The sequence below is a fragment of the Nothobranchius furzeri genome, chromosome 12 (assembly GCF_043380555.1).
Source record: "Nothobranchius furzeri strain GRZ-AD chromosome 12, NfurGRZ-RIMD1, whole genome shotgun sequence".
In the NCBI taxonomy this organism is placed as follows: Eukaryota; Metazoa; Chordata; class Actinopteri; order Cyprinodontiformes; family Nothobranchiidae; genus Nothobranchius; species Nothobranchius furzeri.
The window spans coordinates 27,229,166-27,248,055 of record NC_091752.1 but is presented as its reverse complement, the minus strand read 5'-3'; the positions used below and the strand labels follow the sequence as shown (position 1 = coordinate 27,248,055).

General features: G+C 40.8%; 1 protein-coding gene across 1 annotated transcript in view; it reads left to right on the top strand.

Moving 5' to 3' along the window:
• Nucleotides 1-18,890, top strand: part of mrps5 (mitochondrial ribosomal protein S5) — a 39,958-nt gene that overhangs the window by 4,127 nt on the left and 16,941 nt on the right. The window contains exons 4-9 of the mRNA XM_015944697.3: nt 334-447; nt 838-957; nt 2,737-2,771; nt 14,587-14,677; nt 15,875-15,921; nt 18,625-18,682. Coding sequence (XP_015800183.3) covers nt 334-447; nt 838-957; nt 2,737-2,771; nt 14,587-14,677; nt 15,875-15,921; nt 18,625-18,682 — 465 coding nt within the window. The remainder of the gene's footprint in view (nt 1-333; nt 448-837; nt 958-2,736; nt 2,772-14,586; nt 14,678-15,874; nt 15,922-18,624; nt 18,683-18,890) is intronic.

Below are 18,890 nucleotides of genomic sequence, written 5' to 3'. Positions count from 1 at the left end.
TGGACATCACACATCAAAAAAAGAACAAAAGTTTTGATGAATTTAGTGAACTGCTCAGCTAATAGAGGTAATTACTCTTCATTCACGCTGCTCTTGTTATATCAGTTTGAGTCATTTTCATAATTTTTCCCTGAATGGGTTCTCCATGCCTGTGCCGCCCTCTTCTTTTAGCTTGATATTCATCAGCTCTACTTCATGGCTTCTATCTGAAAACCTTTAAATTTATCTTTAAAATGAGTTAAAAAGATTTGTGCTTTGATTAAAAAATAACTGCATCTGTTTTAATGTTGTCCTCGTCTTTGTCCTTCCCTTAATGTTCGTCTTCTTAAACAGGTCGTGGTGGTTTTCTGTGGCCTGGCCTGAATGCTCCCGTGCTTAAGGAAGGTTCTGTGCAGAGCGTGAGCCGAAGAAGTGAGGTGGAGCAACAGGAAGTCCAAGCTGAATTAGGTAAATGCTTTAGTCACATCTGCAGATAAACAGGTAAAAACGTCAGCCCAGGATCACCAACCCAAACCCAGATCTTTTACCCCAGATGCTGTAATTAAATATCACATCTGTCAGCCAGTCATCTGGGAATTTAAGCAAAGCCAAGGAGAAACCGTTTGCTGTGAAAGAAATTACCTTTTCATGAAACACCAGGAAAAAACTGCAGGGGGAAACGAGGTATTAATTTAGAGAAATTGAACCACCACTGGTGTGAGAAGCTGCCCATTTGTTTCCACTGCAATCTCATCTGTTAGCAGCAATTACACGCCTCATTTTTCGACGACAAAGAGCACTTTTGTCCTGTTGTGCTCCTCAGGAATAAGTTCAGTTTTATTCTTTGACCTCCTGCAGTGCGTCAGAGGGATGAGTGGGAAAAAAAGAAGAGGATGAAGGTGAAGAGGCAGAGAGGTTGGACGGGGAACTCCTGGGGCGGCATCAGCCTGGGCCCACCTGACCCTGGACCCAATGGAGGTAAATCACTAATGTTCACTAAATATAAAATATAAGGTGTCCGGTCGTGTGTGAAGACATGACTTTATTTTTACTTTAAAAATAAAAAACTAACTCAGACATGTTATAAAACCCGGCCCGGAGGATCGACAGTGAGTAAAGATTATGACACAAAAGGCCTGAAAGGCAGCGCTCACTCTGTCAGATAAACCGAACGGCCCAGGAGGACGTAAGGATGACTGTGTGTGTGTGTGTGTGGGTGTGTGTGTGTGTGTGTGGAGGGGGGTGGGGGGTTGGAGCAGCAACATAATGAGGTCTGGGCCGCTGTGTGCAGGAGGGTAAGAGTGACAGGTCAGTATAGGAGCCCATTAGTAGTGATGAAGGTGAGGCTTCGATTCAAATGTCAAGTGGATTCATTTCCTGATATAGAAAAGGCGTTTCTCACTTCCTGTGATGATCTGAACTAGTTCTCACCCTCCTTCTTTTTCTTGCATTAGCGATTTCAGATTTTCTAGGATTCTGTTTTTATAAAGCACCTTCTAGGATGTTATAACCCCCCAAGGCACTTTATAAAACAACAGTCATTCATCGATCTGTAAATCCACATGTTTCTTTTATTTTGAAAGTTGCGGGATGACTTACTCTGCTCCCGTGTTTGACTTCCTGTCTGGCCTGATCTGAACTACTGAGCTGAAGTGATGCTACACCTCGGAGACGCGTCAGAGACGTAATGCTTTGTGATCGGTGGAAACACACCTGGCCACTGTAACGGCGGCTGTTAGCTGTGTGTGTTACAGTTTGCAGATGTTACACAACCATTACACATCTGGTAGAAAACACAAACATGGCTGTAACTCAGTGAGTTTTACAGATGCTGAGCTGTTCTCTGGTGTCTTGGTCGCTGAGGGTCATTCACAACACACACTCTGAGCTCTAATAAGTAACATGAGACAATGTGACATTGCAAGAACGGTTAAAGCGCCATCCTTCACAAACATTAAAGGATGGTCTCAAATGCACCGAATCTGGATTTGAAGGCCGATACCGATTTCTGCTTCTTGCACACCTCTAACCTGCTGATGGAGATTTTAGGCCAATTCCAATTAATTACAATTTAAAATGAACTGTTACAATTGACAGATTCCAGTGCTTTGTTATTTTTGTAATTTTTGAGGTTTTTTTTTTTTTTTTTTAGGCTTTTAAAGTTTGGCCCGAAAAAAGACACATCTGACGTAGTGAAAACAGTCTGTGATGTGACTTGTTCCTCAGCAGCAGTGTGACAGCCACCAGGAGCTAATTCAGGCTCATTCACTGGTGGATCTGCTGCTGGCCTCCTGTCCTCTGCCTCATTACACGTTTAAACCTCGCTCTTTGCTGGAATTGGATTGAGCCTAAACGAGGCTTCGTATTTATTTACTCTCTGCTCTCTTCTTTGTTTTCTTTCCCTCTTTCATTTCCCCCTTAAACAAGCTCCCTTACCTTCATATACTTGTGCACCTAAAATCCACTAACAGCAGTTGTGATGTGCAGACAGCTGTAACACTGCTGCTTGTCTGTCTCTGATCAGGGTGGGTTTGGTACAGATTGCTGGTTAATGTCCCAGCTGAGATGCGTGTGTGTGTGTGTGTTTGATGTTTTTCCTCTCAGAGCTTTTGCTTTAATTCAGCTTTTGTTGCTAATTGGTTTGAAGTGAGGAGGCTGCTGTTATGGAGTAACATCTTTCGGGTGGGGGGGGGTTTTGGGGGGGGGGGTCTGAAATATGTTAGTATTCTAAAGATTCTTTTTTTTCTTTGTGAACAGAAACATTTGAGGACTTTGATTCTCGTGTCATTGAGGTGAGTGGGTTTTTTCCTTCCTTTAACTAAAAACAGCTTTTATATGCATCACACACACACACACACACACACACACACACACACACACACACACACACATTCTTTTGGTGGTTAATGCAGGAAATAGGGGATGAAAACTACTTTCACGTTCAGCCTTTACGTGAAACTCTGAGTGACCGATCACATTTCTAATTCCATGTATTATTCGGTTCTGCCTCTGCTTTAATAAAAACTAGGGCCGGGACTTTAACACGTTAATTCCGATTAATTAATTAGAAAAAATAACGCGTTAAAAAAATTAACGCATTTAATCGCAGCTTGCATTTCAAGCACAGCGGAACTTTTGTCATTGCACGATTTCCTCGTAGACTGAATATCACTGAGGCACACAACAATGCACAGTGGCTAATGGCTACTAAAACGGAATAAAAACAGAAAGAAGTTGCCTTGCTTGGACTGATGCAGGATTTAGGAAACACATCCGCCTCTTTTCTTAACTTGAAAAACAAACTTCCAGACAACAACGGAGTCCGTGTCGCGGACATTTTTCAGAGATCGTCTCTGCTGCAGCCGCCCGGTGGCACCGGAAACTTTACAAAAGTTGCAGTAAGCTATATTTTTAAGATTTACGTAACATCTGTGCAGCGCTGAAAGCACCAGACAGAATAATTCTGTGCCCTAACAGTAGTTTATGAAAGTAGTCAGACAAACGAGAAGCACCTGGCTGTCGCTGGGAGAATGCTCCGTGTTCTCACTACTCTGTAAACAATCACAGACAACGTGTCTTAAAGTTGAAAACAGAAGTTTAAGTTAAAACAGAAACACTCTGAAACTTTTCTGATGATTTTCTAAACAATTCTGTCGGGGAGTTATACGTTTCTGAGACGAGTCACTGTCTAAACATCATCGCATGCATTACTATCATTAAGCAGCGAGGTGTGTTGAAGCTGCCATCTGCTAAGGGGCGGATGCTTAAGTGTATCAGGGGCAGCGAGGAACGAGAAAGTTTTGATCAGGCTGGAGATCACACCAGATTCGCTGCTGCAGGTGTGAATCTGCGGGTCTGCAGCATCCCCTTATTAACGTGACAGCAGGACTTCCCATGTAAGGAAGGTCCGCTCACCTGTTCGTCACATTATTTCCTCGCCATGATCTTTTATCATCCCATCATCCTCCAGTCATCCAACTGGAACCAGTTAGTGTTCCTGATCATTCTCAGAATATGCCATGCCTGCTCTGGTGTTGAAAGTTAGTACATTTAAGTCCTAGATCATATTTGTGCCTGTTCTACTGTCATTTTGAAGGATTATTATTTATGTGTTTTTACTACATTATGAGTAGAAATGCTTATAAAAACTCCCAATTATACAAACAAGTGAAACTGGAAAAATTAGAATCTGGTGCAAAGTCAAATTTATTTCAGTCATTCATCTAGACAGAGAGATTATTTAAAGGCTCAGGAACCCTTTGCAGGTGTTTTCTATTTGTAATTATAAATTTTAGTTGATCTGGGTTTTGTTTCATATCACACAGTGACATTTGAATAATTTAAATGCATTTTTTTTATTAAAAGCTTTAGTTTACAGTAATAACCATGTCTAATGTTTGATTCTCTGTCTCATAATTTTAATTAAACGTTTTACTTTGAGAGCACATTTTCCTGAACGATTAAAATGTGATTAATTTAGATTAATTAATTACAAAGTCTGTAATTAATTAGAATAAATGTTTTAATCAAGTCCCAGCCCTGATAAAAACATATAATCTTGTTTTGATAATCATCTCTGGGGTTCAGTAAGAATCTTTAAGCTGTTTCTACAAATTAAACGTTTCCTTTTCAGAGCACTAATTGTACCGAACGCAGCTTGAGCCAGCATTTTATAGAGAACGGTAGAAATCTGCTTTTCATTTTGTAATCAGGTTTGCTAAACCACGTGTGCGCAGATGAAACCTGAAATTGCAGCTAGATAATGTTAGTCTGTGATTAATCTGGGGTTTTCTTCGTGGGTAAGGATTTTCTTCTCAAATAGACTGAAGACTGCTGCAAACTCCAACTAAGATGGTTAACTGAAAGTCTAAAAGCTTTTGGGAACTCAGGACTCATTTTCTATTTCATGCTAGGTCTTACTTAAATTTAATTAGTAGTAACTGTCCTGGTGCACTGAAAGCACAAGCACTACAACGTCACACACACATATGTACACATAGGACATCAAAGGGCAGGTTTTCGTTTAACTCCACTTTTTATTTTTCACCTGTGTGCCATTTTCCTCTTCTTGGTAATTGTCCTGAAGTTTTTTACTTGCATTCATTTTTCTGTCCCATAAATGCAATGGATTAGGAAACGTGTGTGTGTGTCACAGTTATTGTCTTCCCCTGAATTAATAAGATCAGTGTCACAGACGAGACTTCCCCCTGGAAGCCAACAGACACTTTTATGGTGCCATCACCTTCTATAAATACACTCTGTGTGTGTGTGTGTGTGTGTGTGTGTGTGTGTGTGTGTGTGTGTATATGTGTGTGTGTGTGTGTGTGTGTGTGTGTGTGTGTGTGTGTGTGTGTGTGTGTGTGTGTGTGTGTGTGTGTGTGTGTGTGTGTGTGTATACCACTATAAATTCAGGCCTAATGAAATGGAAGAGGTTTACTGGAATAACAGGCTTGTCTCCCAAGGACGATGAGGCTGCATTAGGAAGCGTGCGGTGGGAGGCGAGGTAGAGGATGGAGGGAACGAGAGGAAAAAAACAAGTTGGAGGGGAAAAATGGGAAAATCTGTTTAGAAATATGTAGCTGACTACTCAAAGTAGTTAGAATGTTTATAGTGTTTGTTTATTTTCAATTCAAACTGTTTATATATTCATTTTGTTAACATTAAAGGTATTTAAAGCAACACTTAATAGGTTTCCTGCTTGAAAGCGGAATTACAACACTCGTAAACAGCCCTGCTGCAGCCTGCAGTAGCTAGCGCTAACAGTGAGCTAATGCTAACATGATTGTTAAGCCATGAAGTTAAAAAATCCACACTGAATAAAAAAAATAATTATTAGCTATAAGCCCGGCCATGTTGTGGTGCCCTTTGGACCGTTTGCTTCGCTGTGGTGTCGGAGCTGGCGTGGTGCAGGAGATGGTTGTTCCAGTACTCTGGGTCGTTGGGCGGTCCCCTGCCAGGGCCTCTGCAGCCGCCACATCAGTTGGGCGATGGCATCAGACCCACTGCTGGGTAGGCCTGGGCGAAATGGCAAAAAGAATGATCATGAGATATTTTTCCATACCGTTCGATATTGATTTAAATCACAATTTATTTTTATATCGTCAGTTTAAAGCAGCTTCAAATGTAAAAATAAAGAAACTAGATATCAGTTAAACCTTTTATTAACATTCTGTGTGTCTTTAATGATATACAGGTACTAAATAAACAAATTGTCTGCTTTGGGAAAATTAACGTACCCTAAAATGTAAACTTTTTTATCTGTGAAATGCTGTTTATGCCATAGCTACTGGCACTTAATCTTAACAGTACAGTTTATCTACTTTGCAGGTACAAAATCAAACAACAGAAAACAATTATAAAATATAAAAATTAGCAGTGCAGAATTCTCAAATATTTTATGCAAACAATAACACACCTATAGATCGAAGTTTAAACTGTAAACCTGAATGTCAGTTTTGCTGTGCTATAAACCAACTGAATAAAATGTTCAAAATGTGTAAACACTTTATCGTAGATAACAATGCAGTGTAACTATTTGCAGCTACAAAATTTAACTGCAAAACAAATTAAAAAATTTGTACTGAATGCTCAAATTAAATTGTATTTTTGGCAAAGAAAATCACACAGCTAAAGATCAAAGTTTAAACTGTAAACCTGATTTTCAGATTTGCCTTGTTACAAACCAATTGAATAAAATGTGCTAAACTTGTAAACACAATTGAAAATAACACTGGTGCACATTACTTAGGACTACAGCCTGTTCATCTGTTTGACCAGATGTGGAAACAGCAAAGGGCTTTTTAACAAAGGTGCCAAGAGTCATTTTTGTTACTTTCATTGGTGTAGCTGAAGATGTACCATACCATACCAAGTTTATTTGTATAGCACATTTAAACACGGCATGAGAGCCAACCAAAGTGCTGATCCTGGGATTTGAACACAAATACCAGGATCTTAAACTCTATCCGGAGATGGGGAGCCAATGGAGATTTTTCAAAACCGGTGTGATGTGTTCTCACTGCCTGGTGCCAGTCAAGAATCGAGCTGCTGCGTTCTGCACTAGCTGAAGGCGGGCGAGAGTGGAGGTGGAAATACCATATAGTACTGAATTAAGCCTGAGTCATGCTTCTGCGTTTGCGTCAATGCGGAGACACACAATGCCATTATCCGTCCTTACGGGCCTGCTGGAGAGCCCCCGCAAGGACGGGGTAGGGCTGGGCGATACGGCCTAAAATCAGTATCACGATATATTGAAGGTTTCACCTCGATAACGATAAATGGACGATGACTACAGGTATGCACAGAAACCAAAGTTGTCCACTAGATGGGGCTGTCGCATGTATTAGTTGAGTCACATTTCTATGTGACTCAAGGTGGTACAGCTTCTTAAAGGGACATGAATGCTGCCAACCTACACACATCTTTTAATTTTTTTATTATCAAATTATTTGACAAGGGAAAAATTATCACGATAAGAGTCAGAAATTTTTGATTTGTTGCCCAGCACTACCTCTGGGTTGTCGTCCGGTGTTTTGTGGGCAATCAGGATGACAGGGGTCCCCACCCCACGCTCCTGCTTTCAGTCTGCCCCTGCATCTCTGGCATCCGCGCCTATGAAGTTCCAAAAGCTTATGGCCAGTCAGCATGTCTTGCAGGTTTTCCCCATGTGCTCTGCCACAGTGTTGCTTTAGTAAAAGATTTTCCATTTTGCTGGTTAGCAAACAAATTTCCGCTATGTTTTAGGAGCTGCTGCTATGTTTTGGTTCAGCCTCAAATGGACATTAATGGAACAACCCCCAAAGCATTTTAACTGTCCAAGTAATTTTAGACCCAGTATCACGTGTAAACATCTGTCTTCTGAGTGCTGTAGGTAATAGTTAAAGAGCTTTTTCTTCTGAGAACTGCTGTGGCGGTTTGTATTTATCAGTCCTGACACACATGCTAGGTTTAATGGAAATTTCTCCACTGAGGTGGGTACAATCTCACCTCTTCTTTTTACAGAAGCACATTTACCTACTGTAGCATCTCACATGTAGGTTAAAATTCAACTGGAAGTGATAACTTGTGGACAAAATGAGGCATCTTGTTTAAAAATATAAGCAAAGGCAGCTTGCTTTAAATGCCGATGTGCAACATTTCCAGTGCAGTTATAAAAAATAAACAGTCCCGTTAGCTGTAAAGGTTGTGCTCATCAGAAAATGGGGTTCACTGCAGCCTGCTGGACGAAACCATTGCCCCATGTTGTTTTTACTTACAGAAGTTAGTAAATGTAGCACCACTGCTGCGTTACCTTAGTGTGCAGAAGATAAATAAAACAATCTTCTTAGGGATTTACCTGCTTTAAACAATCCACATATAACCAGTCACACAAATCTGAAGCAGAAGACAAAAAATAAAATAAAATACTGCGGTACGTATTTCCACATAGCTCTCAACGTTTTGCTGTATGTTCTTTTTTATATAATTTGTTTTAATTAGATTATTTGATGCTTATAAAACATTTTCCATGTGGGCAAGCAGGCAGGACTTTGAGCCCCACATTCTGAGTTTTCTGATCCATTCATAAAATACAGCATGGTTGCACTAAAACATTATGGCTTTGCTTTTGAATAATGCTCTAGTTATTGTTTGTGGATGAAATGAATTACCCCTGAATTAATAAAATATATATGATTTTAAAGCTCTTAAAAGATAATTTTAAAGAAAATCCACTTTTGGTTCTAAAAAAACATCAAAGTTTCTTTATTTGTCTTCCTTGGGAGACATTTGCTTTAGACAGAGTGGTGACACGGCAACACCATGCTACAATCATCCAAACATCAGAAATAAATACGTAAACAGATTCATTAAAACTATTTTAAAGCAATACAACAAATTAGAAGCAATTAAAACCTTAAAGCAAATAATAATGTTAATATTAATCATAAAAAGAGCTCCAACGGTTCTATAAAAATCTACATTTGAACCAAACATCTGTCCCCCAACCTCTGGATATTATGTGGCTTCTAAAACATAAAGGTTTTTTATAAAAAGAGTCTTCAAAATGTGAAAAAGTATTACAAACTCACTTTTCTTTCTCAGCCTTTAAAGGGATATTCCACCACAAAATACAATTTTGACTGTTGCTATATCCCTTATAGTTACGTAAGTGTCTGAGCATCATGCCCTTGCACCTTCCAGCAGAAGCTTACAGCTGGTCTTTGTCATAATGAAGTCCCAAGTCTAAAATGGAACCTGTGATTCTCTAGCCTAGTGAAGTAGACCAAATTCTTGCTTTGCAAAGCTTGGTCTAGGAACGCTCCACTGGAACCTCTGCAGCCCCTAGCAGCATTCTGGCTGGCCAATCACAGCTCTATAGGGGTTTCAAACACACAGAGAGCTGTGATTAGTCCACAATGGTGAGCCAATCGCAGCACCCTATCTGCTTTGTGGGCTAATCAGGGCCCTCTCTTGGGGCTTACACATTAGTGTCGGCACGGCCCCAAAAGGTACCAAACGGCTCCGGAATTTGGTTTCACACACAGGTCAGATTAGCGTTTTCGATGCCGAGGCAACTCTTTTTCGCAGACCTAAAATTAATGTGGTTCAGAGTCTCCAAAAGTAACACAGCTCATGTCCTCCACCTTTGTTTACCTTATTATGGAGGACACCACACGCATTCAGAGCCCACAGGCTCTGGGATTTCTGCATTCCTGAGAAGTCCCTCGGATTTTTATGTGAACACTACACCATCCGTTCGAGACCGAACTCACGCCATCCAGCCTGACCAAACCCCGACCGTGTCGATGCTAATGTGTAAGCACCATATTTGTCTGGTGGGGTGATGCAACACAGTGGAACAAGATGGCGACAGCTCGTTTGAAATGGCTTTTGCATCCGTTTTGGACTATTTGGACGTGAGCTTTATTAGAATCAGGAGCAGAAAGATGTATTCAAGTTCCTTTTTTTTTAGAAAAGAGGATTTATTCTCGCCTTCTTCAACAGCAGACCCCTCGTTTACCGACATCCGTTGCGGTGAGTATGTCGCATTGTTCATTGTCCAGTAGCATGCGAAGATCGTTTGAAAGACAACGGTAGAACCCGCCCCATGACTGAGGGCCATCAATGGAGCCTTGCCAGACTAAGGCCCTGTCCACACGTAGCCGGGGATCTGCCAAAACATAGATATTTTTCTACGTTTTGGCCTGTCATCCACACGAAAATGGAGTTTTTTCACACGAAAACGGATCTTTTTAAAAACTCCGGCCAAAGTGAAGATCTGCGTTTTCTCCATTTTGGGTGTCTGCGTGTGGACGGACAAAACCGGAGTTTTAAGGTCCGCAACGGCACTTTCCGCGACAAAAAAAATGCTGACATCACGTGTGCGACCTGTGTTTACACTAGCCGACAGCATGGATGCCCTCAGAGCTGCGCTCTGTCACTACCCGATCCATCAATTGTCCAAGCGCTTTCTGCTTGTTTGTTATTGCAAGCGGAATTACTGCTCCTTGCGGAAGACCACAGACGAAGGACGAGGTTAAGAACGGGGGAAGTACTGCCGCCTACAGGTCTGGCATGTCCTTAACAACGTATTTATCCCGGTACGTGTGGACAGTTTGTTTTTAAAACACGGTGGTGTGGATGCAAGTTTTTGGAGGGGCGGATATTCGTTTTCAAAAAACCCCGGCTACGTGTGGACTAGGCCTAAATAATGCATTTATTTAATCTGGCTTGCCAGGCTAGTGATTTCTTTGTGTTACTTATTTTCACTTGCAGCCAGAATGATTATTAAGGCCATCAAGCAGAATTAGAATCAGTATTGAGTGATTTTAATGACTTTCTCACACTCAGGGCTAGTTGGTACCATTCATTTACATTGTTTTATGCTAAGCTAAAGAGTACAGCCAGTTCAGGAAAATCACTGGACTGGTTAAAAATAGTTTTTTCTAACTTATATAACTATGGGGAATATGTCAACAGACACATTTTCACTTTGGGGTGGAATATCCTTTTAAAGAAACTTTAGATATGAAATAAAGTAAAAGCTAAGAGGTTAAATTTGTAGCTTTTGCGCTCATGTCTTCAGATAAAAATAATAAAATAATTTGTGTGATGATGGTGGAAAGTTGTTTATTCTATCTGTAGCTACTTGTACATCTATGGAGAAAAGCTCTGATGAATCTCACTGTGGACAACGCAGACATGTAAGGACCTGTAGCGCTTATACAGCCGCAATAAAAAAGAAAAACAAATGGTTTGTACACGGCTGGCATCCTCACAAAGTTTTCTGTAGAGAATGAGAAGAAAGGATGACAGATAGCCGGGGTAACGTTTAAAAAAAAGAGCCAAGAGTTGAGGTGAAACAGCAGCCCCTTGGACGGGATTCAGTGATTTCATTAACAGAGATGGAGCGATGTCGGTGACAAAACCCTGGAAACAACAACCTTGAAACTTTTGGTGCAAGTAAACAGCTGGCGAGACAAAATAAACTCGGGTCAGTTATGAGTGGTAACGTCATAGGTGTTTGAGTTCAGTGTCTAATACAAATACAATCTGCAGAGATTTAAATTAGCTACAGTTAGTTGTCATTTTAAAAAGCAGACGGATTTTTGCTTTTGGCTAACAAAGTAAATTAGATTTAAAATTAAATTAGACTTTAAATTAGTGAAGCTTCATACATAACGAGCCTGGGTTTACGAACGAGACGCTCATGTACAAGAACACAAAACTCTGCAACACAAATGCAAACAGCTCGCAGGTATGCAGGAAAATCTAAAGGCATGGCAAACAAGAACAAATTCAGTTTTCATTATTAAATAATTTCATGCATTAAATATTTAATTTGTGCAGGATAAGGTAACCCTGTTAAAGATTCAGTCGTTTGAAGGCAAGGGATGGTTTGTGCTAATGCAGCAGAAAGTTTCTCACACTCTCACTTCTCTTCCTTCCATGCAGAGAAAAGTCCTCCCCTTCAGAGCAGCAAATAGGCAGATACACACAGGCATGCAAGAAGCAACAGATTGAGAAAATAACAGATTAAACATGAGTGAGTGCATGCTAGAAACATCCTCCCACTGCTGTCTTGTCGCTCATCCGGCAAAAAAAAAGAACGTATCCCATCTGCTCTGCTGCTAACGCTCAGCTGAAGCTGCTGCATCCTCACCTAAAATGACAAATGCTGCCTGAAGCTCACCGTCCTCAGAGGCGCCAGTTATAGTAACCCCAAGCAGCATGGAAACCTGACAATGATCATTTGATGGATTTACAGAAAATGCCTGGAATGTCATTTTTGCAGAATCTGTATTTTTTCTTAAGCTTATGGGATGTGGCAGATCATTTTCATGATCCTGAAGCCACAGAACTTTTTCAAATATCATTTTAAATATGCAAAAACGATATGTACGACTAAACATTTAAGAAGGTATGTTTAAGGTCAACTATCTGGTGCTTTTTGTGTCCTGCAGGACTGTCGCTGCTCCTCTAACTCCAGTCTCACTGCTGTGACCGCCCCAAGTCAATTCCTGTTTCTGTAACTGAAATATGTGCGTTACATAAGGAGGAAAGCTTAAGGCAGAGCTAAACTTTAATGTTCCTTCAGCTGAAATTCAGCTCTGCTCTGTCACTTTCTGTTGACGAAGGACACGTCACAACAGCTCATGATCTTAGGCCATGATGAGCCCCAAAGAGCCGGTGATGGTCCAGTCACAGCTTTTAAGATGAAAACCTTCAACTTCCATTGTTCTGTGGTTTTTGATGAGCAGTGAGTTAATTAGAATGGCTACTTATAGTGTTGAATAGAAAAATATCATAAACATAAAGGCCAAGTTCACTGGGATATAGGGTTGGACATCAAGCATTGATTGGAACCAAGACTAATTGTCAGTTTTTTGCTGGAAAATTCAAGGTTTTTTTTGTTCCAATTCCCAGTTTTGATGCCCTGTCGACAGACTGGAAGAAGAAGCCACTGAAAAAATAACACAATCTGCAAATTCCGATGAACGCCTCTCAGAACCGATCATACCGACTGATCAGCTGTCGCTCATTTCCTTCGCACTGTGCAAATATGTAAACAAACACACATCTACTGACCTTTTACTCCATGAGAGGGATGTAAACCCCTCATCCTGCAACAAATCCTGTGCAGAGAAAGCTAACAGCTAGTAGAAGCTAACCGTTAGCATTAGCAACTTCACAACTTGTTAGAACTCCTGCAGCCTTTGTTATTTGTGGGGATAAAACATCAACATTGCAGAGTGAATGAAGCCGTGGAAGAGCCGCATTGCTGTTAGCCAATCAGATACAAAATATCAGTAAATAAGAGTCCAGATCCTGCCGTCTGACGCTCAACTCTTCTGTTGCCCACTTCTAGTTCCTGAAACAGAAGCATGAGAACTTGTTTATCTCAGAGATCAACTCACAAGACTTTCATTTATACTACACTGTAAATGTGTTGAAAAAACAAGTCTTTTAATAAAACTGCTAATAGTAATGATTATTATTATTATTAAGTTTAATAGGAAATACCATAACTTTAAACAAGCTGATTGTGCAAACGTGATTGTGTTTGTGGCAACTTTACTGTCTCATAAAATGTTAAATAGGTCATTAATAATGCAGCTTTGAAAAATAAAACTGGTTAATTAGGTGTGTGTGTGTGTGTGTGTGTGTGTGTGTGTGTGTGTGTGTGTGTGTGTGTGTGTGTGTGTGTGTGTGTGTGTGTGTGTGTGTGTGTGTGTGTGTGTGTGTGTGTGTGTGTGTGTGTTCTGCATGACATTTTTGGGGACAGTCAGCAGTTTACATATCTGTTATCAAGTCACAACACACCCCTTTTTCACGTTCAGTTGTCCAAGTTGACGTTAACCGTCATCGCCTCTGAGGTTCTCATGTTCCAATACCTCAGAACTTCACTGCAGGTTCTATTTTTTCAAAATGTTTCTTTTATCTGTTTTGTTTTATGCTCTTGCTGGACCTTGTTTGTCTCTTCGTTTGGATCAACACCTCTCCTCTGAGCTGTTTCATGTGCAAAGAAGCATTATGTATGCTTTGCTTCCTCTGATTTTTCTTTGTTTTTGTTTTTCTCTCCTTCCATCTCTCCTGGAACAATTCCCTCATCCCCTCCAGGTCCTACCTGCCTCCTTCTGACTCGTGTCTCTAATCCCTTCTGCCCCCACTCATCCCTGTTTTCTCATCCCTCTTATTCTCTGGTTGTTCTGGTGTGTCTACTCTGCCCCCTGGTGTTTAAGTAGCATAATGCAGGACATTGAGTTTCCTGTGTTTACACATTGAACAGAGTTTCTCATTACACACAGTCAAGTGTCAGATTTTATTGGCAAAGTGGAAGAAAATGTTTCTACATTTTTATTATTGGCTGACTGTAGACTATAATTACAATAGAGAAGACCAAGTCAACCTTTATCCAAGTGACACATAAAGCATAAGAAAAAAAGTGTTATAAAGCATTTACTACATACAATGGTCAACTTTTTAAGACTTGCATTTGGTTGATGACATGAAACTGATTATGAGCATTTTGTATTTGTGTCTTAGTGCAGTGTAAATTTACCTTTAACATTTTTCTGTAATTTGCAAACCATCCCATGCATGTCATATATTTATTATGTTTTGTAGGTGAAGAGTGTATTCAATATGACTGCCAAAGAGGGCAGGAAGAGGTCCATCAGCTGTCTGGTTGCCGTGGGAAATGGAAACGGAGCTGCAGGTTTGATTCTTTCTATTATACTTGGTCGAAATGATAGAGAAAAGTTCTCAGAAAAATCTGTTGTGAATAAACAAACCTTCATTAAAGCTGCTTTCCAAAGTTTTCCCCTTTCAGAAATGATGTTTGATTTTTCTGAAATCCATAAAAGCGATTGTCTCTTGATAAAATGTAAGCAATACATCTATTTTTTGTACTAAGCACGCCCCCTGCCCCGCAGAGATCCGTGCAATAGGAAACTGAGCGCCCACCAGAACTAACCAATAGAGTTAGACTACCGCTTACTTGCTTCAAATTTAAGGAATGCCTCGGCTGATGCAGAGTTAATGAACTTTTCACAGACAAGTTCGTCTCTAAAATATAAATATATGAGAACACAACATGACATGAGAATAACACTCGTAAAACAAATGTTTTAGCTCTGTTTATCGGCTACAGAAGCACATTTATAAACAGAAACGTGAAGTCGCCATCTTGAACAAACAGAGCAACAGATTTTTTGTGTGATATGCTTGTCAGCCACTAGATGGTGCCATCGGATAAGAGAAATACTCGGGAAAGAAGCTTTAAAATGACTTAAACTTATGCCAGAATTAAAAGTGGTGGTTTACTGTAGGTGTTTAATTTTAAACTCGTCAAAGGTAAGGTGCTTTCTCAAAGGGACGGCACTCTGAAACGGTTCATTCTGGAAGCTACTGAAAATGTCAAGAACAAAACAGCTGAAATCATTTTTTGTGACGGGGGTTTAGTGCAAACTACTTCACAAGCATGTTTTATACTGGACACAGAACTATTATAACTCCAGAAAAATGTCATTATATGTGTCTTTTAAAACACCTTTTATGTTGAGATAACAAGTTTACCCTCCCTGAAAGCTGTGGCATTTAACCACAAATAAGTTGTTTTTTCTTAAATGGGTGTTGTTCATCCAAGTAGATGTGAATCCTAAAGTTTGTCCTTCAGATGTGAAGATAACGGTCTCTTCTCTCTTTCTCTCTCTCTCTCTCTCTCTCTCTCTCTCTCTCTCTCTATCTATCTATCTCTCTATCTCTCTATCTATCTATCTATCTGTCTGTCTATCTGTCTATCTGTCTATCTATCTATCTATCTATCTATCTATCTATCTATCTATCTATCTATCTGTCTATCTATCTATCTATCTATCTATCTATCTATCTATCTATCTATCTATCTATCTAGGCTTTGCGTTGGGTAAAGCAGCAGACCGAAACACAGCTATGAGGAAGGTAAAAGTGCAGAGTTCATGCACATGATTTTATGACAGCTGTTCAGTTGCAAAATGTTTTATTATATTGATTTATTAATGTTTTATTAAGTTTGATTGTGTAATTTTCTTTTGTTACAATAATCACTGAGCCTGTTTTTATTGTAAAAATAAAAACAGGCTCAGCATAAATGAGTACACCCCCTTTAAAAAGTAAGAAGAGACCGTGGTTCTCGACTGGAAAAGGGTGGCTTGCCAGCTCCAGGTCAGGAGAGAGGTCTTGGCTCAAGTGGAGGACTTCCAAGTGTCTCGGGGTCTTGTTCACGAGTGAGGGAAGGAGGGGGGGGAGATCGACAGGCAGATTGGGGCAGCATCTGCAGTGATGCGGACGCTTAACCAGTCAGTTGTGGTGAAGAAGGAGCTGAGCCGGAAAGCAAGGCTCTCGATTTACCAGTCGATCTAGGGTTAGGGTTACGGGTAGGGTAGGGTTAACCAGTCCTCACCTATGGTCATGAGCTTTGAGTAATGACCGTAAGAGCATGATCATGTATACAATCGGCCAATATGAGTTTTCTCTGCAGGGTGGCTGGGCTCAGCCTTAGGGATAGAGCGAGGAGCTCGAGCATTCGGAAGAGACTCGGAGTAGAGCCGCAGCTCCTCCATATCAAGAGGAGTCAGTTGAGGTGGTTTGGGCATCTTGTTAGGATTCTCCTGGACGCCTCCCCAGGGAGGTGTTTCAGGCATTTCCTGCCGGCAGGAGGCCCTCTGGTCGACCCAGGACACATTGGAGAAAGTATGTCTCCGATCTGGCCCAGGAACGCTTTGGGGTCCTGCTGGTGGAGGTGGCCAGGAAGAGGACGGTCTGGAACTCCCTAGTTGGGATGCTGCCCCCGCAACCTGGACCCGGATAGTCCCAGTCCCAGTAGTCCTCATCTCTTCTAGCATGGGCCCTAGCAAATCCTGGGTGTGTTTTTTGTGCATGGGCTTTAGGAGAGGCTTCCTTCATGGACGATACCCATGCATGTCATTCCTCTGCAATGTGCGTCGTATGGTGTCATGGCAAACAGTCACTCCAGTTTGGCTTTCTACTGCTTTAGCTAACTGCAGTGAACTTGCATGGTGATTTTCTTCAACCCTTCTCATCAGAAGACAAGACGAGGTTTTAACCAGCATTTCAATGAACAAAGAACAATTTCCAGAATTTTCACAAGGCTGGGTTTTATCGAACACTTGTTTAACTCTATAACATGAAATTAAGATTAGTAATATACCGGTAACTTAGATTACAAAATCTTCAGTTTTACGAAAACTGGTTGAAGCAAAACTGAATACACCCTGCAACAAAAACTACTACATCTATGATTTTCAAAGACAGCACCAAGTCTTCTAGGCATGGAATGAACAAGTTGGCGACATATTGTAACATCCATCTTTTTCCGTTCTTGAAGAATAACCTCTTTTAGAGCTTGGCTGCTGGATGGAGAATGATGCTCAACTTGCTGCTTCATAATTCCCCACAGGTGTTGGGTTGGGTTCAGATCAGGAGACATACTTGGCCATTCAATCACCTTCACCCTGTTCTTCTTGAGAAATGCAACAGTAGCTTTAGATGTGTGTTTTGGATCATTGTCGTGTTGGAAAAGTGCACAATGACCAAGTGCATCTTCTCCTTCAGAATAGAGCAGTACATTGTTGAGTTCATGATGCCATCAATAAAATGCAGTTCCCCAACACCTGCAGCACTCGTGCAGCCCACATAACGACACCGCCACCACCATGTTTCACCGTAGGCACCATGCATTTCTCTTTTAAATCCTCACCTTCACGACGCCATACAGTTTAGAAACCATTAGTTGTCTCATTACTCCAGAATATAAAGTCCCAGTAGTCCTCATCTCTTCCAGCATGGGCCCTAGCAAATCCTAGATGTGCTTTTTTGTGCATGGGCTTTAGGAGAGGCTTCCTTCGTGGACGATACCCATGCATGTCATTCCTCTGCAATGTGCGTCGTATGGTGTCATGGCAAACGGTCACTCCAGTTTGGCTTTCTACTGCTTTAGCTAACTGCAGTGAACTTGCATGGTGATTTTCTTCAACCCGTCTCATCAGAAGGCACTCCTGCTGAGAGGTTAACTTCTGTAAACAGCCCGAACGTCTCTGTAAGATGGTTGCACTTTCATCTTTCTTAAACCTTTGGATCCCCTTTGCTACAGTATTCTGACTGTTATGTAAAGCTTTGCTGATCTTCTTGTAGACCTCACCTTTTTTGTCTAAAGAAATGATTTCCTTTCTCAGATTTTGTGACATTTCTCTTTGGTGTGGAGCCACTGCTGACAGCATGAAATGGGAAGGGCTTCTCTTTGTTAAGTAACGCCCTTTTATAGTCACCTGTCTGCTGGACACCTCTTAAACTAATCATTAGACTCACCTGTGGTTCAATGCCTGTTTACTTGAATTTTGCAGTCGTAAGTGTGGCTTTTCTCCTAAGAGAGGGTGTACTCATTTTTGCAACATGGGCTTGAATGGATTTGTTAGCAAAATCCCTTTTATGATGTACGCATATTAACAAGTCTTGTTTGCAATCAGTGACCCACATTTGTGGGAGTATTTTGTCATATGGTATCTCCTAGAAAAAGTTGATTCTGAAAGGAAACTAAAGGTTTTCTGACAAATGTAACGGGGTGTACTCATTTATGCTGAGCACTGTATAATGTGTTTTCTTCAGGCCAAGAACCGAGCCATCCACTATTTGTACTATATAGAACGGTACAACAACCAAACCAGTAAGTTTATTCTATTACTATGCAACATTTTCACGTTTTAAGTCATTTTCTGGAGCCAGTATGTGTTAAAATTACCTTTTATATGGTTAACTCATTAACTGCCAGCCCGTTTCCTGATCAGAAAGCCCCTGGCTGCCAGCATTTTTTGAAGTGTCACAGAACATTGTGCTCTATGATCATGTAAACGCCAAAACTACCAAAAGAAAGA